This window comes from Trichosurus vulpecula, chromosome 8 (genome assembly GCF_011100635.1).
Source record: "Trichosurus vulpecula isolate mTriVul1 chromosome 8, mTriVul1.pri, whole genome shotgun sequence".
NCBI lineage: Eukaryota > Metazoa > Chordata > Mammalia > Diprotodontia > Phalangeridae > Trichosurus > Trichosurus vulpecula.
In genome coordinates this window covers 110,145,699-110,169,444 of record NC_050580.1, presented here as the reverse complement: position 1 = coordinate 110,169,444, position 23,746 = coordinate 110,145,699, and the positions used below count along the sequence as shown (strand labels likewise).

General features: G+C 35.2%; 1 protein-coding gene across 1 annotated transcript in view; it reads right to left on the bottom strand.

Annotated features, from left to right (window-relative positions):
• Positions 1-22,518, bottom strand: part of LOC118829601 (cilia- and flagella-associated protein 43-like) — a gene marked incomplete at its 5' end in the record, with an annotated part of 163,249 nt that extends 140,731 nt beyond the window's left edge. The window contains 4 exons of the mRNA XM_036736554.1: positions 6,173-6,320; positions 14,847-15,014; positions 18,880-18,976; positions 22,257-22,518. Coding sequence (XP_036592449.1) covers positions 6,173-6,320; positions 14,847-15,014; positions 18,880-18,976; positions 22,257-22,518 — 675 coding nt within the window. The remainder of the gene's footprint in view (positions 1-6,172; positions 6,321-14,846; positions 15,015-18,879; positions 18,977-22,256) is intronic.
• Positions 22,519-23,746: the final 1,228 nt, after the last annotated feature.

Genomic DNA, 23,746 nt, shown 5'->3' with positions numbered 1-23,746 from the left:
CAAAATAGACTTTTGAGAAGGGATAGGGTAAAAAGAGAGTAAGATGGATAAATAGAAGAAAATAGTATGGAGTTAGTAATAGTTAGTTAGTTAATAGTAATAGTTAGCAATCCTAACTGTGAATGTGAATGAGATGAACTCCAATAAAATAGAAGTGGATAGCAGAATGGATTAGAAACCAATATCCAACAATATGTTGTTTGCAAGAAACACATATGAAACAGAAAGCCACAAATAGAGTTAAAATAAGGGGCTGGAGGAGAATCTATTTGCTTCAGGTGAGGTAAAAAAAAGGCAGATATAGCAACCATGATATCAGATAAAGCAAAAGCAAAAATAGATTTAATTCAAAGAAATAAGCAGGCAAACTACATTTTGCTAAAAAGTATCATAGACAATAAAGTAATATCAATACTGAACACATAGGTATAAAATAGCATCCAGATTCTTAAAAGAAAAGTTAAATGAGTTATAAAATAAAATTAATAAAATTATACTAATGGGGGACTATAACTTTCCTGTCTCAGAAATAGGTAAATTAACAAAAATTATTAAAAAATAAAGATGTTAAGGAGATAAATAGAATTTTATAAAAGTTAGATATGATGGACCTCTGGAGAAAATTGACTGGGAATAGAAAGGAGTATACCTTTTTCTCAGCTGTACATAACACCTTCAAAAAACTTGACAATGTGTTGAGGAATAAAAACCTCATAAAAATGCAGAAAAGCAGAAATATTAAATGCATCCTTTTAAGACAATGATGCAATAAATTTACACTCACTAAATGGCCTTGGAGGAATTTGATTAAAAATCAGTTGGAAACTAAATAATCTCATCCAAGGAATAAGTGGGTCTGGGAATAAACCACAGAAACAATAATTTCACTAAGGATGACAACAGTGAGACAACATACCAAAATTTGTGGGATGCAACCAAAACTTCTGTTTTGTAAGGGGAAATTTTTTTTTATCTCTAAATGCTTATGTCAATCAAAAACAGAAGGAGCAGATCAAGTCATTAGGAAAGGAACACATTTAAAATCCCCAGCAAATACCAAAATAGAAATCCAGGAAATCAAAAAAGATATTTTAAAAATTGAAAAGTATTTATGAAAAAAACAATAAAATGGATAAACCATTAGTTAATTTTATTTTTTAAAAGAAGCAAACCAAAAGACCAGTATAAAAAATGAAAAAGGTGAATGAAAATGAAATCAAAACAATTATTAGGAGATGTAATGCCCAATTCTATGCCAATAAATCTGAAAACCTAAGTGAAATGAATGAATATTTAGAAAAGTATAAATTGCCCAGATTAACAGAAGAGGAAACAGAATACTTAAAAAACCCTACCTTAGAAAAAGAAATTGATCAAGCCATCAATGAACTTCTCCAAGAAAAAACCCCCAGGACCAGATAGATTTACAAGTGAATTTTCCCAAACATTTAAATGCACAATCAGTTCCAATAACTATATATGCTGTTTGGAAAAATAGTAAAATAAAGAGTCTTATCAAATTCCTTCTATGACACAAACATGGTTTTGATACCTAAACCAGGAAGAGCAAAAATAGAATTCCCTAATGAATATTGTTGCAAAATTTTAAATAAGGTACTAGTAAGGAGATTACAGCAATGTATCACAAGGATCATAGACTATGACCTTGTGGGATTTATACCTAGAATCAGGGCTTGTTCAATGTTAAGAAAATTAGAAGCATAACTGACCATATCAATAACAAAACCAACAACAATCATATGATTATCTCAATAAATGAAGAAAAAGCTTTTAACAAAATACAATACTCATTCCTATTAGAAACACTAGAAACCATAGGAATAAATGGAGCTTCTCTTAAAATGATAAGTAGTATCTATCAGATTCTTCAATAAGATCAGGAGTGAAGCAAAGATATTTATTACTGTTCAATATTGTAGTAGAAATGCTAGCTATAACAAGACAATAAATTGAAGGAATAGAAATAGGCAATGAGGAAACAAAACTATCATTATTTGCAGACTATATGAAGGTATACTTAAAGAATCAACTAAAAGACTTGTTGAAAAAATTAATTTTAGCAAATTTGCAGGATAGAAAATAAACCTACATAAATCATCAGCCTTTCTAAATATTAGCAACAAAACCAAGTTGAAAGAGTTAGAAGAAGAAATTCCATTTAAAATAACTACAGTCAATATACAATAGTTGGGAGTCTAGCTACCAAGACAAACCCAGGGACTATATGAAAGCAAATGCAAAACACTTTTCACACAAATTAAGACAGATCTAAACAACTAGAGAAATAGTAAGTGTTTATGGGTAGGCTGAGCCAATATAATAAAAATGACAGTTCTACCAGAATTAATTTTCTTAGTGCCATATCAATCAAACTATCCAAGAATTATTTTAAGGAGCTAGAAAAAAAGAACAAAAGATCAAGAATATCAAAGGAATCAGTGGGGAAAAATGTGAAGGAAGGCACTAGATTTCAAACTACATTACAAAATGGTAATCATCAAAACAATCTGATACTGGCTAAGAAATAGAATGGTGTATAGGTGCAATAGGTTAGGTACATAACATAAAGTAGTAAATGACCATAGTAATCTAGAGTTTGATAAACCCAAAGATCCAAGCTTTGGAGAAAGAACTGACTATTCAGCAAAAATTGCTGGGAAAATTGAAAAGCAATTTGGCAGAAACTAAGCATAGACCAACAAATCACACCATATACCAAGATAACGTCAAAATGATTTAGACATAACGGGTGATATCCTAAGCAAGTTAGAGGAGTGTGGAAATTTTTACTTGTCAGATCTACGGATAAAGGAAGAACAAGAGATAGGGAGGATCATGGATGGTAAAATGGATAATCCTATTACATTAAATTTTTCAAAAAGTTTTACAGAAACAAAGCCAGGATAATCAAGATTAGAAGGAAAGCAGGAAATTGGGGAAGGAGAATTTACAGCAAGTTTCTCTAATAAAATCCTCATTTCTCAAATATATGGTGAACTGAGTCAAATTTATAAAAATAAGAGCCCTTGACTAATTGATAAATGGTTAAAAGCCATGATCAGGCAATTTTCAGAAGAAATCAAAGCTATCTGTAGTCAAGTGAGAAAATGCTCTAAGTCAATACTGATTATTGCTGTTGTTGTTCAGTCACTCGGTCATATCTGATTCTACATGACCTCATGGACTTTTGTCCAAGGGATTTTCTAGGCAAAGATACTGGAGTGCTTTGCCATTTCTTTCTCCAGTATGTCCCCATTTTATAGATGAGAAACTGAGGCAAATAAGGGTTAAGGGACTTGCCCAGGGTCACACAGCTAGCAAGTGTCTGAGGACAGATTTGAACTCAGATCTTCCTGACTCTAGGCCCAGTACTCTTATCTACTGTACCACCTAGCTGCCCCTCACTACCAGTTAGAGAAATACACATTAAAAACTCTGAGGTGCCATCTCACTACTATCATATTGGCTAACATGACAGAAAAGGAAAATGATAAATGCTAGCGGGGACATGGAATAATAGCAACACTGATGCACTACTGGTGGACTTCTGAACTGGTCCAGACACTCTGGAAAACAATTTACAACTATGCAAAAAGGGGTATAAATCTGTGTATACCCTTTGTGCATACCAACAGTACCACTACTAGATCTGTATCCCAAGGAAATCAACAAAAGAGGAAAAAGGACAAACACACACACACACACACGCACGCACGCGCGCACACACACACACACACACATACAAGGGTATTTATAGCAGCTCTTTTTATGGTAGCAAAGAATTGGAAATTGATGGAATGCCTATCAACTGGGGAATGGCTAACCAAGTTGTAGTCTATGATTATGATGGAATACTATTGTACTATAAGAAATGATGAAGAAAATGGTTTTAGAAAAACCTTGGCAGACCTATTCATAGAGATTGAAGTGAACAGGACCATGAAGTCATTGTATACAGTAATAGCAATATTATTGTTGTTGTTTTTGTTTGTCCTTTGTTCTCAAAGAGGACCATGACATCAGAAAGATGATGCCATGACTTGCAAGTGGATTGGATTTAAATGAGGGAAAGCTATGCAAAGTCATCAGCCTCACTTTCTCCTCCTGAGACATCTGGGTCCAGTGGCAAGATATAGAGCAGGACAATTGGAGATGGCTCCCAAGCAATATTATACAGTTATCAACTGTGATAGACTAGCCTCTCTGGCCAATACATGATCCAAGACAATTCCAAATGATTCTTGATGAAAATGCCATCCACTTCCAGAGAGAGAGAGAAATGATGGACTCTGACTGACAATTGAAGTAAAATTTTTTTCATTTTTTTTGCAACATGGCTGGTATGTTTTGCATGATTTCACATATATTTGATATTATATTTCTTGCCTTCTCAATATTTGAAGGAAGGGTTGAGGAAGAGGGAGAGAATTTAGAACTCAAAAATTTTTTAAATGTTAAAAATAAATTTGTATATACACACACATACAAAAAGATAAATGACAAGATAGTCAAAAGATAAATGGTCAAAGCATATAAATAAACAGTTCTAAAAATAAAAATTGCAAATTATCAACAGTCATATGAAAGAATTCTCTCTCAGCAATTATAAGACAAATACAAATCTGTGGAAGAATTGGTCCACTAATGCATTGTTGGTGGAACTTTAAATTAGTATAGTAATTCTGGAAAGCAATTTGGAATTATGCAAAGAAGTAGTTAAAATGTTCATACTTTTTGACCCATGAGATTCCACTGCTCATCAAATATCTCCAGGGAATCAGTGACAAAAAGAAAAGTTCCATATACCCCAAAATATTTATAGCAGCATTTTTGTGGTAATAAAAAACTGAAAGCAAAGTAGATAGATGTCCATTAATTGAGGGATGACTAAACAAATTGTGGTACATTGTGCAATGTAATATTACCATGCTGTAAAAAATAAGCATGATGAATACGGAGAAGCTTGGAAAGACTTAAGTGAACTGATGCAAAGTGAAGTAAGCAAAACAAAGAAAGTAACATATGTAATGTACTACAAGAATGTAGATGAAAAGTAAGACAACAACAAAATAATTAAAATTGAATATTGCAAAATTACAAAGAACAAGCTTGGCCCCAAAGAAAAGACATGAAAAAACATCTCCTTTGAAGGAGTAGGGAAGAGTGGGCTTAGAATACTGTGTATGTCACACTTTTCTGATATGTTGGTTAGATTTCTGAAACCATTTTTTTTATTCATCTTTTGTTGTTTATTGTTGTGAGGGATAGCTTTAAGAAGAGGTGAGAGAGATATGTTACGAATTGTAGGCAAAAACATGAGGTGTCAGAAGGAGGACAAAAATTGCATACCAAGTGGCATAAATCAGGATCACAGAAGTCTTCTCAAGAATGAGAAAAGTGGATGTGAGATGTTAGAATGCACCATATACACAATTAAGAAGCATGGGCTAAAAACCCAGAAAAAAAAGATGGTTATTTTTGAAAACCTAAGAGACATATACTTTAAAGTCGTATTTATATAGCAGTAAGGCCTCCATTCCCAAAAGATAAATGTTTAAAATATGTTCAACTAGTTATTAAAAATGAACCCAATATTATATTAGTAATATGTGTAAATGAAGTTTCTTTGATAAAGCTTCATGCCTAATGAACTGTACTCTGAATGAAGCATCAGCAACTAAAGAAAGTTCAAGATCTGTTCCTATACCTCATACTAGTAAATAACAAATATTGACTGACATTTATATTGTGATTTATAGTTTTAAAACAACTTTGGTATCCACTATGTGCTTTGAGCCTATAAGTTAGATGGCTATCATTATTCCCATTTTACAGAATGATCTAAGAAAAAGCATAAATTGTTTAGATATCTCTTCTCCATGAGGTCATAGCTTATTTCCTCCCTATTCCTCCCTATTCCTCCCCCAGTGCTCTACACACACTACAAGAGGGACTTCAGAAATACATGCTGAATTGGATTGAATTGCATTTAAAGAATTAGAGTGACATGAGAACAGTTATTTCCTGTGTTTAAATAATGACCCATATATGACTGTTTCCTTAGAACCCAACTTCCCAGTTTCAGGGCATAGGTACCTTTAATAGAATAGTATGGATTGGATTATTGAGAAAGGAGTGTATTAGCAATTACCTTGAATTTTTCTGCTTCTATACCAACGAGCCCAGCAACAGCAGAAAGTGGTAATATGGGTCCATAGGAAGGATCTTTGAGCCCTTGGGAGAACAATGCTGCGAATTCTTTTATAAAAGTCCCATCCTCTGTAGGGAGATTTACTGGCCTAAAGAAACAGAAACATGAAAATAATCAGGAATATCATTAATAGAAAATAATCATTTATGTAACCCAGTGTGGAAGTATTTCTCATAAAAACATGATTTTAAAGAATTCCTTTGTCTTATTTCTATATGAATTGTGAAACTAAATATTATGGTTATAAGTTAGGCATAGAAGAATTTTCAAGACCACTAAGTCAGAAGTTTACAAAATAAGGGTTTCAATCCCCTGAGACACTGTGGCACAACCTCAAGGGGATTCTGTCATGGCTTCATTAACCCCAAACACACCCTCACTTTCCCTGATCCCAGATCTGTACAAATTCCCAGTTTCCCTCCTTCTGTTTCCAGGTCAAAACCTTCAAAGAAATCCCACATCAACTCAGACCCCCCATAACAGCAACTGTGCAGGTGCCACTGGGAAAACCTGCCCACATTCACATACAATGTACCCACAAGCTGCTTCCCAGATCAACATATCACTCTCCAGGCACCCTTCAGAGGACAAGCCCTGTATCTGTCACCCAGTTATCAAGGGACCTCTTCAACTGGCAAAGGCATGGATGAATTTTTATCTGCATTTAAGAAGTTTATTATACTGTCTTTCCCCCAATGTTACCAGTGTTCAACTTCCACCACCTAGTCATCCAGGCCCATAACCTCCTGTAATATTCCTCACCTTCACTCACCCCACATAATGAAAGCAGTTAGCAAATCTAGTCATTTTTATTTCTGTAGCTTCTCTCCCATCTATCCTCTTCATTCTCTAAAATAAAAATCACCCAGTTTAGGTCCTCATCAGCTCTTACCTGGACTATTGCAACAGCTTCCTACTTGGTCTCCTTCAAGTCTTCCCTTTCCTCCAATCCATCTTCTCTACACTTCCCAAAGTGCAGGTCTGACTGGAACTTCACCTACTCAGTAAACTCCTATAGTTCCTATTATCTCTATCAGATACAAATTCCTCTAGCACATAAAACCCTTCAACTTGGCCACAACCTACCTTTCCAAACTTATTATACATTATTCCCCTTCCTGCACTCTATATGCCAGTTAAACTAACCTTCTTACTGCTCCTTACACTTATATGAAACACAAAAACATTTAGATATGATTAAGAAATTAAGTTTTGATAACAAAAGTTAAGTTTTGATCTCTCCCTATCTCCCTCTCTCAATATATTCCTTTCTCATCCCTTAATTTTATTTCTTTGAGATATCTTCCCTTCATCTTCACCTCACCCTGTCCCCACCCCCCCCTCTCTCTATATATATACATATATACACACACACACTCACATATACATATATACAAACATATATATATATATATATATATATATATATGAATATTCCCTTCAGCTATCCTAATACTGAGGTCTCATGAATCATACACATCATCTTTCCATGTAGGAGTGTAAACAAAACAGTTCAACTTTAGTAAGTCCCTTGCAATTTCTTTTTCTTGATTACCTTTTCATGCTTCTCTTGATTCTTGTGTTTGAAAGTCAAATTTTGTATTCAGCTCTGGTCTTTTCACTGAGAAAGCTTGAAAGTCCTCTGTTTTATTGAAAATCCATATTTTGCCTTGTAGCATGATACTCAGTTTTGCTGGGTAGGTGATTCTTGGTTTTAATCCTAGCTCCATTGACCTCCAGAATACCGTATTCTAAGCCCTTCAATCTCTTAATGTAGAAGCTGCCAGATCTTGGATTATTCTGATTGGGTTTCCACAATACTCAAATTGTTTCTTTCTGGCTGCTTGCAGTATTTTCTCCTTGATCTGGGAGCTCTGGAATTTGGCAACAATATTCCTAGGAGATTTCTTTTTGGGATCTATTTGCGGAGGCGATCGGTGGATTCTTTCAATTTCTATTTCGCCCTGTGGCTCTAGAATATCAGGGCAGTTGTCCTTGATAATTTCTTGAAAGATGATATCTAGGCTCTTTTTTTGATCATGGTTTTCAGGTAGTCCAATGATTTTTAAATTATCTCTCCTGGATCTATTTTCCAGGTCAGTGGTTTTTCCAATGAGATATTTTACATTGTCTTCCATTTTTTCATTCCTTTGGTTCTGCTTTATAATATCTTGATTTCTCATCAAGTCACTAGCTTCCACTTGCGGTCTTTTGGACCTCCTTTTCCATTTGGCTAATTCTGCCTTTCAAGGCATTTTTCTCCTCATTGGCTTTTTGGAGCTCTTTTGCCATTTGAGTTAGTCTATTTTTAAGGTGTTGTTTTCTTCAGTGTATTTTTCAGCATTTTTTGGGTCTTCTTTAGCAAGTCATTGACTTGTTTTTCATGGTTTTCTCACATCCTTCTCATTTCTCTTCCCAATTTTTCCTCTACTTCTCTAACTTGCTTTTCCAAATCCTTTTTGAGCTCTTCCATGGCCTGAGACCAGTTCATGTTTTTCTTGGAGGCTTTTGTTGTAGGCTCTTTGACTTTGTTGACTTCTTCTGTCTGTATGTTTTGGTCTTCTTTGTCACCAAAGAAGGATTCCAGAGTCTGAGACTGAATCTGGGTGCGTTTTTGCTGCCTGGCCATATTCCCAACCAACTAACTTGACCCTTGAGTTTTTCAGCGTGGTATGACTGCTTGTAAACTTTTAGTTCTACGTTCCACGTTTGGGGGGGGGGGATGCACCAGCTCTGCCACACCAGCACTCCTCCTTCCCCAAGAACCCCCAACCCAGACTGGGCTTAGATCTTCAGCAGGCTGTGCACTCTCGCTCTGATCCACCACTTACTTCCTCCCACCAGGTGGGCCTGGGGCCGGAAGCAACTGCAGCTGTACTTCTGTAGCTGCCCCACCTCTGCTGCCCCCCGGGTAGTAGCCGAACCACGGACTCCTTCCACTCCCGCAGCTTTTTCCACTAACATTCTCTGTTGTCTTTGGTGTTTGTGGGTTGAGAAGTCTGGTAACTGCTGCAGCTCACTGATTCAGGGCGCTAGGGCACACTCTGCCCGGCTCCTGGTCTGGTTGGTCCGCACCACTCACGCTGGGCTCTGCTCCCAGCTCCGTGCAGGATAGACCTCACCCAGAGACCATCCAGGCTGTCCTGGGCTGGAGCCCTGCTTCCCTCTGCTCTTTTGTGGGTTCTGCAGTTCCAGAATTGGTTCAGAGCCATTTTTTTAAAATTTTTTTTTAATTTTTATTTTTAGTTTACAACAGACAGTTCTACAAAATTCTGAGTTCCAGATTTTCTCCCCTCCCTCCCATCTCCCTCCCCAAGAAGGCATGGAATCTCATATAACTGCCATGTATAACTTCGTATTGAATTAATTTATACACTAGTCAAGTTGCAGAGAAGAATTATGACCAATGGAATGAATCGTGAGAAAGAAGAAACAGAACCAATAAAAAAAAACCCCAAAAACAAAAACAAGAGAAGAGAAAAAGGCAAGCATGAAGTATGCCTCAATCTGCATTCAAACTTCATAGTTCTTTCTCTGGATGTAGATAGCATTCTCCATCGTGAGTCCTTTGGAGTTGTCAGAGCCATTTTTTATAGGTTTTTGGAGGGACTCGGCGGGGAGCTCATGCTAGTCCCTGCTTCTCAGCCGCCATCTTGGCTCTGCCCCTCTAAACATTCCACTTTAAAATGGCTCTTTGTAAAATCACATGACTCTGTGAGTCCAGAACATACAGCATTTCTATATTATTGTGGAAAACTATGATTTTTTCATGGCTTGGTTCTTCAAGAGTATTTGAGATAAAAGGAAAAATTGCTGGGTCACCTCTCCTTCATATTCTCCACATACCCCACACCCCCTTTTGAGGAAGAGCTAACATTGACATAATACTTCAAGGTTTGCAAAGTATTTTGTATAATTTAATTTAATCTTCACAAAGATCAAAGGTAGGTGCTTGTCAGTCATTCATTTAATAGGTATATATTAAGTGTCTGCTGTATGCTAGGCACTGTGCTAAGCACTAAGGATACAAAAAAAGGCAAAAGACAGTCCCTTCCCTCAAGGAACTCACAATCTAATGGGGAAGATGACAAATAGACAAATATGCACAAACAAGCCACATACAAGATAAATAGGAAATAAACAGAGGAAGGCGTTAAGAGGAGTTAGGAAATATTTTCTATAGAAGGTGGGATTTGAAGGAAGTCAGTAAGTAGAGATGAGGAGGGAGAGTATTCCAGAAATATGGCACAGCCAGAGAAAATGCTTGGAGTAAAGAGATAGAGCATCTTGTTCGTGGAAGAGCAAGGAGGACAGGTGAGGAAGTGAGGCTGACAAAGACTAAGTGACTTATTCAGGTTCACACAGTAAATGTCAGGTAGGATTCAAACTTAGGTTTCCCTGATTCCAAATTCAAATCAGTCAAATTCCTTTTACAACAAAAATGTGTCTCTGAAACTTTCGTATTTCATAGACATTTTTGAAAACATGAGCAACCAATAAAATAACGCAAAGTCCTCATCATAGTCTGATCTAGCAAGACAAAGTAACTGTTTATGAAAAAGTTATTGATGATAAGTTAACAAAATTATATTTTATATGTTCTCTAATTTTAAAAATACTTTTTCTGCAAATGAAAAATTGACCTATTTATTAACCACCTGAATGATCTATAGGGCCACTTTTAAAATTATTTTAACGATTTAGATATTTGGAAAATAGATGGGAAAAATACTCATGGATAAATTTATGATACATTTGGTCTTGCTCCATCTGTTGCAGAATAGTTAATAGACTTGTCTAATACTAAACTAGTATTTGAATTTGAAAATTTCATTATATTTTAACTATAATCAGAGTTCCCTGGTTTATTAAAAATGCCACAAATTTCATTAATAATTGCAACATCTTATTTTTGTGAAACAGGATTTTCTTCTGTAACTGAGGAACAAAACATCAATCCCAAATCACTGGCTGAAAAACATCATGAATAGCAACGTCATCAACTATGTCACTGAGAAATTTTGCACCAAAAAAGGACCATAGAATCACGCTAAAACATTTTATTACATTATTAATGTGAATATAATCAAGGATTTTATAAGCACATGAATGTGTTATATATGTCATTATTTGTCTTGTGTTTGTTATAAATTGTTAAAATTTGTTATAAAAGTGTGTTTTATTAAAATGAGCTAAAATGAATTACACAAACTTTTATGAAATGTTTGAATGATAAACTGGGCCTGCAATTTTTTTAAAAATAAATTAAAAATCAACAATTAAAGACCAAAATGGAAATCCTAAAAATTAAAGGAGATAAATAAAATTTAAAATTTAAAACTTAATAAATAAAAGTAGGAACTGGTTTTTATGAAAAAAAAAAAAAACAAAATAGACAAACCATTGGTTAATTTGATTTAAAAAAAGAAATAAGAAAACAAAATTACCAGTACCAAAAATTAAAAGGGTGGATGAAGGTAAAATTAAAGCGATTATTGGAGCTACAGTGCCCAATTCTATGCCAGTAAATCTGACAATCTAACTGAAATAGATGAATATTTTAAAAATTATAAATTGCCCAGACTAACAGAAAAGAAAATAGAATACTTAAATAACCCTATCTTAGAAAAAAGAAATTGAACAAACCATAAATGATCTCCCCAAGAAAAAATCTCCAGTATCAGATAGATTTACAAGTGAATTCTGTCAAACATTTAAAGAACAAATTGTTCCCAATACTATATAAACTATTTGGAAAAATAGGTAAAGAAGGAGTCCTACCAAATTCTTTCTATGACACAAACATAGATGGCTTTCATAACTAAACCAGGAAGAGCAAAGCCAGAAAGAAAACTGTAGGCCAATTTTCCTAATTAATGGTGACACAAAAATTTTAAATAAAATACTAGCAAGGAGATGATAACAATATATCACAAAGGTTACATACTGTGACTCTGGTGAGATTTAAACCAAGAATGTAGGGCTGGTTCAATATTAGAATACTAGACGTATAATTGACCATATTGATAACAAAAGCAACAATCATACAATTCCCTCAATAGATGCAAAAAAAAAAGCTTTTGACAAAACAAACCACTCATTCTAATAAGAAACACTAGAAACCATAGGAATAAATGGAGCTTCTCTTAAAATGATAATTATCTATCTAAAACCAAGAGCAACCATTATCTGTATTAGGCATAAACTTGAGGCCTCCTCAACAAGATCAGGGGTGAAGCAAGGATGTCCATTATTGTTCAATATTGTACTAGAAATGCTAGCTATAGCAATAAGACTACAAATTGGAGGAATAAAAATAGGCAATGAAGAAACAAAAATGTCATCATTTGCAGACTATATGTTGGTATATTTAGAGAATCCTAAAGAATCAACTAAGAGACTTGTTGAAAAAATGAACAACTTCATCAGAGTTGCAGGATAAAAAATAAATCCACATAAATCACCAGCATTTCTAAATATTAGCAACAAAACCAACATGAAAGAGTTAGAAAAAGAAATTCCATTTAAAATAACCATAGACAGTATAAAATAATTGGGAGCCTACCTATCAAGACAAACCCAAGGACTATATGAAAGTAAATACAAAACATTTTCCACACAAATAAAGATCTAAACAACTAGAGAAATAGTAATTGTTCATGGGTAGGCTGAGCCAATATAATAAAACTGACAGTTCTACCAGAATTAATTTTCTTAGTGCCATATCAATAAAACTACCCAAGAATTATTTTATGGAGCTAGAAAAAAGAAGAACAAAAGGTCAAGAATATCAAAGGAATCAGTGGGAAAAAATGTGAAGGAAGGTACCAGATTTCCAACTATATTACAAAACAGTAAACATCAAAACAATCTGATAGTGGTATTGTCTTATTGCTATAGCTAGCATTTCTAGTGTTACATTGAATTATAATGAACATCCTTGCTTCACCCCTGATCCTGTTGAGGAGGCTGTAAGTTTATCCCTGTTACAGATAATGCTTGCTCTTGGTTTTAGATAGATACTTAAATAGAATGGTGTATCACTGCAATAGGTTAGGTACATAATACACAGTAGTAAATGACCATAGTAATCTAGAGTTTGATAAACCCAAAGATCCAAGCTTTGGGACAAGAATTGACTACTTGACAAAAATTGCTGGGAAAACTGGTAAGTAGTTTGGCAGAAACTAAACATAGACCAACATCTCACACCATATACCAAGATAAGGTCAAAATGGATGCATGATTTAGACATAAAGGGTGATATCATGAGCAAATTAGAGGAGCATGGAAACATTTACCTGTCAGATTTATGGATAAAGGAAGAATTTATGACCAAACAAGAGATAGGGAGGATCACAGGAGGTAAAATGGATAATTTTGATTACATTAAATTTTAAAAAAAAGTTCTGCAGAAACAAAACCTGGGTAACCAAGATTATAAGGAAAGCAGGAAACTGGGGGAGGAGAATTTACAACTTTTCTCTGATAAAATCCTCATTTCTCAAATATATGGTGAACTGAGTCAAATTTATAAAAAATGAGAGCCATTGCCCAATTGATAAATAATCAAAGGCTATAAACAAGCAATTTTCAGAAGAAGAAATCAAAAGCTACTTATAGTCATATGAAGAAATGCTCTAAATCACTATTGATTAAAGAAATGCAAATTAAAACAACTCTGATGTACCACCTCACACCTATCAAATTGGCTAATATGAGGGAAAAGGAGAATGACAAATGCTAAAGGGAATGTGGAATAATTGGGACACTGATGCACTGTTGGTGGACTTGTGAACTGGTCCAACCATTGTGGAGAACAGTTAACTATGTGCATACCCTTTGACCCCACAATACCACTACTAGGTCTGTATCCCAAGGAAATAAAGAAAGAGGTAAAGGACCTACATGTACAAGGATATCTATAGCAGTTCTTTTTGTGGTGGCAAAGAATTGGAAATTGAGGGAATACCCACCAACTGGAGAATGGCTGAACAAGTTGTAGTATATTATTGTGATGGAATACTATTGTGTTATAAGAAATGACAAGCAGGATGATTAGTATGATTTTTTTTAAAAACCTGGGAAGTATTGTATGAATTGATACAAAGTAAAGTGAGCAGAACTAGGAGAACATTGTATACAGTAATAGCAATACTTTAACAATGATCTACTAAGAAAGACTGAGCTACTCTGATCAATACAATGATCTAAGACAATTCCAAAGGACTCATGATGAAAAAAGTTATCCATCTTCAGAGAGAAAACTTAGGAGATCTGAGGACAGATTAAAGTATAATTTTTTTACTTCTTGATTTTTTTAACATCATGGCTGGTATTGAAGTATATTTCACATGATTCCACATGTGTAATTTATATCATTGCTTGCCTTCTCAATGGGGGGAAGGAAGGGAGAGAATCTAGAATAGAACATTTTTTTAAAAAAGAATGTTAAAAGTAAATAAAAAATTTATTTTTAAAAATGTTTCAATGGGCATGACACTTTTTAATCAGGGGGGCATCACTACATAAAATTTTGAAAACAATGACAATGCTAATGCTCATTATAAATTGATGCAAAGAAATGCCTTTGTTTTATTTTTATGTTACTTACTTTGGTTTAAAATAATGATCCTTGTGGCATCTTTCAATATTCCATATAGTTACAAAACTTGTATTGGATAAGCACAGTTGACGCCAGTTCTTGGGGTTAAAAGTCATCTGGCTTACTTCCATACCTGGTTGTGATCTTCTACACAAAATGACATTTGTTTCCCAATTCCTTAAAAGAATTAAAAAATTGTTTTGTGAAATAACAATAATAATTATCGTAGCTAACATTTATATGGTATTTACTACGTGCCAGGCACTGTGCCAAGCACTTTACAGTTATTACATCATTTCATCCTTACCACATCCCTGAGAGGTAGCTGCTATTATTATTTCCTTTTCACAAATTAAGGAACTGAGGCTAACAGAAGTTAAGTGACTCACCCAGGGTCACATAGCAATTAAGTCTCTGAGGCTGGATTTGAATTCAGATCTTTCTTCCTCCACAGCTGGTGCTCTAACACTGCACCACTTAGCAAAACATAATTATACTCAAATGTCATAAAATTATTGTTTAATTATGTATATATTAGGACTGATTACATGACATGAGTAAGCTTACAAATATTTTAATACGATACACAATTTTATTTTTTATGTAAACCAAAATAATACATTTTAATGTCTTAAGTAATGCCAAAGTAATCCATACCTACTAATTTTCATTATTAGAATCTGAATAATACTTGTAATATGAACAGGTAATTCAGCAGACCAGAGACTAAGACCAAAATGTCATAGTAAAGAGACTGATTTACTGATATAATCATGCTTATGTTTTTAGATGTCTGTTTAAGTACTGCACATATGTGTGAAAAGAGAAGCAGCATGGCCCTGTTAATAGGCCAGCCTTGGTATCATGAGTACCTCATCAGTGCAGAAAATTTTCACATAGGTCTAGATTTTTTTAAAAAGGGTATATGGGGGCAGCTAGGTGGTGCAGTGAGTAGAGCACCAGCTCTGGAATCAGGAGGACCTGAGTTCAAATCCAGCCTCAGACACTGTGTGACCTTGGGCAAGTCACTTAACCCCAATTGCCCTGCCTTTCCCCCTCAAAAAAAAAAAGGCTTTATGACTAACATTATGACAAGGTACTAGTGATGCCCAATGACTTTACATTCTCCAGAATTTTTATCATGGATTTATTCATCATTTGGTCAATAAACATTTATTGAATACTTACAAAGTAAGAGTTTCTATCAGTGATACAGAGATGTATAAACTATTCTTCCTGCTGTATTGGAGCTTAGTCTAGTAATGTTTATTCCTTAGTAATAAGCTATGTTAATTGCTTTCTTTACTCCTATTCATTTGCTATTGAATGGACTTCAGGGTCACAGGAGTGACAAGATGGTAGACTAGATATTTTTTCCAATCCCCATGACTTTTCAAACCTCTCCAAAAGAGACATTTTCCACCAAAGGTAAAACAACTTCAGATGTTTCCATGGTCTAGGATACCAAGGACACAAAAGAAGGTTAAAACAAACAAACCCTGAAATGCAGGAACTGGTGCTCATTGACCCTGAGCTGACAACACTCTTCCCCCAATTCTCACATGACTAGCAGTGAGGCAGCACTAGCACATTTAAGGACAAGACACAGGCTTACATCAAAACCCACTCTTCCTCTTTCTGTGCAGTAGGGATCCCAGCTTCAGGCTGAGGAAATCTCCTCCTGCCTCAACAATCAGCTTAGTCAAAGCCCTTCAGGAGTTGCAGCTGGGGCCTGCAACCTGAAAGCATCAATGCTGCTAATCTCTGAACTGTCAATAGCTCTGAACTACCAGTGTCAGAGAAAGCAGGCTTGGAACTGCTGGTGCCAGGCCAACCAACTAAAAAGAATGAGTGGGACAGGTCATTAGGACGATACACTGTACATGTGGGGAGCTTTATATCAGTCCGCCATGCCAGAAGGAAGAGCACAATATCCAGCTGGAGCAAGTTCTGACCACCCAAAAGTCAGCTAGGATAAAGACCTGGTGAACCATAAATTGCCCATTGCGGGAGAAGGCTGAGACACTTGATCTCATAAATTTGTGTCATTTAATCTTAACTGGGCCCTTTCTGTAGCAAAGCAAACTTTTTCCCCTGTCCCCCATCAATTTGTTATTCCATTCTCCATGGTGTGGAAGTGTTTAAAATGTTCTCATCTCTCCTCCAGCTTCTTAACCTTCTACCCGTAGGCTTAGATATTAGGACTTCACCTCATATTTCATAGAAAAAAAATGAGGTCATTCACTTCCCTTTTCTTCTTTATCTCACATCACTCAAAATCTTCCCTACTATCTCCTTCACTACACCTTTCTATATGTACCCTCCCAATTTCTCCAGTTGATTGCATCTACTGTCAGCCCCACTCTATCTTATTTTCAAGCTCTTCCTGTCTCCTGGCTCCCTCTACCTAAAAGTGACCCATGTTTCCTCTATCTTTAAAGAAAACAAAACACATGTCTCACTTGATCCTACCATTCTCACTAGCCATCTCCCTTTATCTTAACTCCCTTAATTGCTTGATAAAGTCATTTGCATTCAGTATGTCCCTTTCCTTTCCTCTCATACTTTTTTAAATACTGCAACTAAAGCTTCCCTCTGCAGAGTTGTTAGTGATTTCTTATTTGACAAGTCTAATGTCTTTTCTCAAATCTCCCTTCTTGACCTCTCTGCAACATTTGATCTTCTTTCTCTTCCCAGTTAGTATCTCATCTCTGGGTTTAGGCAACATTCTTCTTTCCTGGTTCTCCTGTCTGACTCAGCTACCTCTGCTTCATCAATGTCATGACCACAAATATAGGTATTCCTCAAAGCTCTGTCCTGAGTCCTCTCTCTATACTATTTATTTCATTTGGTACCCTCATCATCTCCCATAGATTCAAGTCAACAAACATTTATTATATGCCAAGCACTGTGCTAAGCACTGGGGATACAAGGAAAAGTAAAAACAGTCCCTTCTTTCCAGGAGCTTATGGTTGAAAGGGTGTGGGAAGACAACATGCACACGGCTAAGCACAAACAAAATATATACGGGGTAATTTGGAGATAATTTCAGAGGGAAAGGATTAACATTAAGGAAGACTGGGAAAGGTTTCTTGCAGAAGATTGGTATTTTAGCTGAGGCTTGAAGGAAGCCAGAGAAGCCTGGAGATGAAGACGAGGGTGGTTAGTTACCCTCTTTATGCAGTTGATTCCCAGATTTGTACATGCAACTTCACTGTCTCCTGTGCTCCAGTCTCATACTATCAGCTACCTTTTGACATCTTGAACTGGATATGCTATAGGTATCTTTAACTTAATGTAAACAAAACACAACTCATTCAATTCCCGGCCCCCTCTTCCAAGCTTCCCTAGAATGCAAGCTCCTTGAAGACAGGAACTTTTTCTTTTCTTTGAATCTCCAAGACTAGGCAGAGCACCTGGTACATATTAATTGCTTAAAGCTTGTTGACTAACTGAATAATATTGTTGGACCATTGCTATTATAGAAGACAATGAAAGAACTTTGGATTTTAAGATCTATATCTTTTTGCATATATATGTATGTGTATGTGTATCTGTATCTGTATGTGTCTGTATCTACATATATGTAAATCCTCTAGACTTTAAGCTCTTTGGAGTCAGATATGTCTTATTCATATTTATTATATCCAGAGTATAACATAATAAATTGTACTTAATAGGGCTGAATGTTTGTTAATAGTTATGATATTAGCCCCAAATTTAAAATATAAACTTTGGCATTCTTATCATGCTTTGTGATACTTCAGCTGTCTCCCATGTTCCTCTCAATGACAATGTATTAAATTAAACACTTAAAACCCTTATCTAAAAATTTTGTTCCTTAAGAGGTCCATGTATTGGAACCTTTAAAACCTAGATTATAATGTCCTCTGAAGATAGTTTTAAATTTTATGAATAATTAAGTTTTGCTATCTCTCCTTTATCAAGTTAGGAAATATATTTCTTAAACCACCAATGGAAAACATCAAGACTATTTATTTTCCCCGAGTAAAATAAAAATGTACCATATGTTGAAACTTACCAAAGTGTCACTTCATGTTCTGGAATCGCAGAGTAACTAGCCAGGTATATTCCAGAGTAACTAAATTCAAGTAAAGTGTAGTCCAACTGAGCGTGCCCTAATGCACAAAATCAGATCCATGTTAGGTATGTCTTCAAATCGAGCATTATATAGAGTTCATTTCCCTTTTTCTGATTTATAATTCTAATTTTCTTTTCCCATGTCAAAAATTCTCATATGTTTTACCTACATTTTCCCCCTTCCTCAGAAATAACTATAAGAGTTTTTTTAAAATAGTATTTTTAAAAAATAGCCACTAGTGATAAAAATATGCAGAACTAATCCTTATAAAATATATTTCCTAGGAGGATTTCAAATGACAAATACTTCTTTTCACCAATTTGGAACACTATTCACAAAAAGATCATTTGGAAATTTCTTCTAATGATCTTGAATTTACATTTGCTTTATTCAAATAGCTACCATGACTTACTTCCTTTGGCACCTTCAGATAAGGGTTACAAACCCTGCAAGTCCTCTCAGGTCATATTTAGCCTCCAGTTTAGTTTCCTAATAGCTACAGGACACGTATAAAGAGATTAAGAGGCAGCATGGAATAGTGATTAGAAAGCTGAACATGGCATCCAGAATTCAAATTCCACTTTTGACACTTATTAGCTGTTTGAGCATGGGGAAATCAGTAAAACTCTTGATCCTTAGTTTCCTCACATGTAACATGAGGTAGTGGCAGTGGAGGGTGTTGGATTAGAAAGCTTCTAAGGTTCCTTTTAGGTCAAATCTAGGATCTCCATTTATGCCTCTGTCTGTAAAAATACCTGACTTTAATAAAAATCTCATATTAGCAATACCCTGAAAAGTCATAGGATGGAAATAATTAATTATGAATGTCTGTGTCTCTGCATATCATTCATTCTCAGGATCTCTGTGTTTTACACTATTTTTTTGTGTCTACATGTATTTTGATCCCTTCTCATCATCCCCTCACTTTACATATATGTATCTGTCTGTGTCTCTCTTTTCTACTCTCTCACGACAATCTCAGAGAAAAACATGTAGATATATATGTTTATAATGTATATATACTATATGTCTATATATATTCACATATTAGATATATTTTAAATTTGTCTATTGAATCATTTATCAACACATCAAATTTTAATATAAAATTTTTTTAAATTGCTTTCTAAATTTAATGTAGAAGTCAATTGATTTTGTCTTAAGTTAGTAACCATTTAGCACAGCAATGAAGCTGGCACGATTGAACTATGGGACCAGGAAGGCAGCCATTTCAGCCAAAGCAGAAAAACATTCTCTCTCTCTCTCTGTCTCTGTCTCTCTGTGTCTGTGTGTGTGTGTCTGTCTGTCTGTCTCTCTCTGTCTCTCTGTCTGTCTCTCTCTCTCTCTCCCTCCCTCCCTCCCTCTCTCTCTCTCCTGCTGCCTGCAAATAATGAAGCAGGAAAAATTTAGGCCCCACTGCTGTCATTTAGTAACTAGCCATCATACTACCATGAAAAACCTTATAAAGTTTGGAAAGAACACAGGACTCTTCCTCTATAGCATAGAAACGAAGCCAATTGGGTCAAGTATTCTAGGATATCTTTTCTTTTAGATCATTGAGTGTTGTTCCCTCCTACTGTATTCCTGGGTAGGGGCAGGAGGGAATCTCTTGGGAGAGAACCTCTTGTGTTCTGCATGTTGTCAAGTTGCCCCTGTCTTGGACACAGGAAATGCCAAAGAGATTTGACTATGATGGATCAATGTTACAAAGTTAATGACATATACTTGATGGCACCTTTGGGCTCATTCCCACTCTTATAGGATATGTCTGTGTCAGAGGACCAGGGACCATAAATCATCAATAAGGAGAAAAGTTCCCCAGTATGGCTTTAAGTTTTCTCCCCCTCTGTAACTGAGGATGACCTATCCTATAGGATCACAGATCTAAAGCTGGAAGGGATCTCAGAAGCCTTCTCTTCCAAATCCTTCATATTACAGAAGAGGAAACAGATGCCTCAGGGTAAATGACTTGCCCAAGGTTACACAAGTTGGAAGAACCAGAGGTCGGATTTGAACCTAGGTCCTCTGACTTTAGAACCAGGGATTTTTTTTCCCCACTGTACCATACCTGCCTCAAAGAGGATTAATAAAATTTTATAATACAAATTTACTCCTGAAACTTTCATATTTGGTGGATATTTTGATACCTCGAAATAATAAAGTTCTCATAAACCAAGGTCCTCAAATCCTTACTCTGATCTAAAAAGATAAAGTGGCTGCATTTACGGAAAGCTAAAGCTTTGAACAATAGCGTATTTTAGATGATTTTTCCCAATTAAAAATATCTGCCTTATAAATGAAATAGAAGACCTACGTTTTAATAACAAATCGTATATAGAAACTTCTTGTATTTTAAAGACCTAGAAATTTCTAAAGATAAATGGATGAGGACATTATTTGCCATGGATAAGTATGATAAATTAGTTTTATTCCATCTGAAAAAAATAATAAATTAGTTGTCTTGTGATAGTATGCTGAAACAAGTCTTTGAACCTGAAAATTATATGTTTTGGCTTCAGGTGAATAAACAATTACCGGTTTTTCAAACAGAGTGATGCAAATTTTACTACTAGTTCATAACATTTGTGTAAAATGGATTTTTGCTATTTTAAAGAAAAATCTCAATCTTGTTTAGTGGTTGAAAAAGACTTATAAGCTCTCAAATGCTTGAAAAAGTATCTTGCCATATTGCCAAATTATATACAGTTGGTTCTTTTAAAGATGAGTACAGTATGAGGTATGTCACAACTTAATAATATGTTGTATTCAAGCCAATTGTAAGGAATGAGTTTTTTCCATAAAAACAATGTTATAAGTTATGGTTAGGTTCCCAGGCCAAAACCTCCTTGTATCTGAACTATGATAGATAGATAGATAGATAGATAGATAGATAATGTAAATACACCCATCTACATATCTACATGCATATGTAGATGTAAAATATCTTAAGTATATTGTACTAATAGTAACTCTAAGACCTTAAACATTTTTTTTCAAAGAAAAAGAAGGTGGAAGAAGAATCATTTTTATGCTGTATGACTTCACCTAGATATTTTATCCGTAATTTTGGATAGCTGCACAAATAGCAATCCAACTACATTTTCAATAAATCATAACAAAATATCACCCCTTTGAAAAAGACATTCCAACTGAACATAAGACTGACTTCTCCAGTTCACTAATCCAATTCTTAATGTTTGGATCTTATCTCTAAGGATATGTTTTTGAAAGTTTTCATTTCTTCAAAAAGAATAGCTTAGGTTGTTAGGTTATTATATATTTTTTCAATCCCAGAATGAATAATTCTCATAGAATACCTTTTAATTTTGCCCTTTTGTTCAATGCAGGGAAGTTGTATATGTAGATGGAGGGTTTAAGCTTCCGGTCTGAAAAAGCCACTACTTCATAAGGAATATTAGTTGCCATTGCACCCACGTTTCCATTCATACACTGTAGAACAGTCCTTCTTCCTTTTTCAATATTCATAAAAATTAAAAAATTCCCACAAGGGTAGCAAATTGTAGTATTGTTGATAAAAGCAATATTCTTCGCAGGAAATCCCTGCACCCATCTTTGGGAAAGGATACATCACCATCAATAATTATACAGATTGAACCATTTGAAAAAAAAAAAGAAAACAAAAGGATCACCAAAAAAATTTTACATAGTTAGGGCATTCCCCTCCCCTAATAATATATTTCTGATTTTTAAAAATAGATCTCCCAAAGTTTTCTGCCCATCTGGGTTGGATCATGAATTACAGAATTTTAAATACAAATCTTTAAAGATGGGCCTCAACAATAATAAATTTATATCCCTTAAGTAAGTCCTCTATGGTCACCAGTGGGAGAAACTAAGGACTGATAGGAGCATGTGTATTTAGAGATGAATAGAAACAGGAAAACATGGGAGAAGAAAGTTTTGTTGTGATTATAAAGTATAGTGCAGCATTCACCCTCTTTTATAATGTACTTTCAAAACCAGGTATCTTTTTTAAAAAATAACAATAATATGGAAGATGTGTATGTTAGCAGATAGAAGAATGATTCTCTGCTGACTTAAGTAGTATGAAAAGTTAAATATGGTACAAATGAAACAAGAGTTCACAAAGCAATGAGGAGCTTCATATGAGAATGTACTGGGGCTAGACTACACATGTAGCTATGTCTTACAGAAACAGGACAGTATGTTTGCATTAGGGGAGCCATTTAAATGTTAAAGTTATGGATTGTCTTGATTGAGCAAGTAAGGAGCAAATGAAAGCCTGGGCAGAAAAAAAAAATCAGATACATATAAACTAGACTTGGGTGCACTGAAAATATGTGTAATAGGGGTAAGTGGAGACAATTTTAAAAGCCATCTGGCATTGAGCCTTTTTACATTCATAATGTTAGGTGGTGGTGTCTAAGATTGGAGGGTAGGAGCCACCGAGAGCAGAGAAGAGCCATGCTTTCCTGGTGACAGTTAATCAGGGAGTGGGAATCAGCACAAGACAGTAGAGAGCTATAGAAGATTGGGATGAGCATCGCAGTTGCACGAAAAATCAGTGATGAAAAGGTAATAATGCGGTGAAAAGGCAGAGTCATAGTGAGCAGCAGAGGTCAAAGGACAGGGTAATAATTTTTGTCTGAGAGAAAGCGTCACAAGGGATAATGGAGTTCGGAGAAGGCGGGGGGGGGCAAGTGAGAGCACCTCACAGACAGGGTTGCGCTCAGCGTGTTGTCTGATGCTTCTCTGTCCCTGCCACTCATCGCAGCTGGAGGTGTTCAGAACAAAAGAAAACTTCAAGGAATTGTGAATCTCCTAC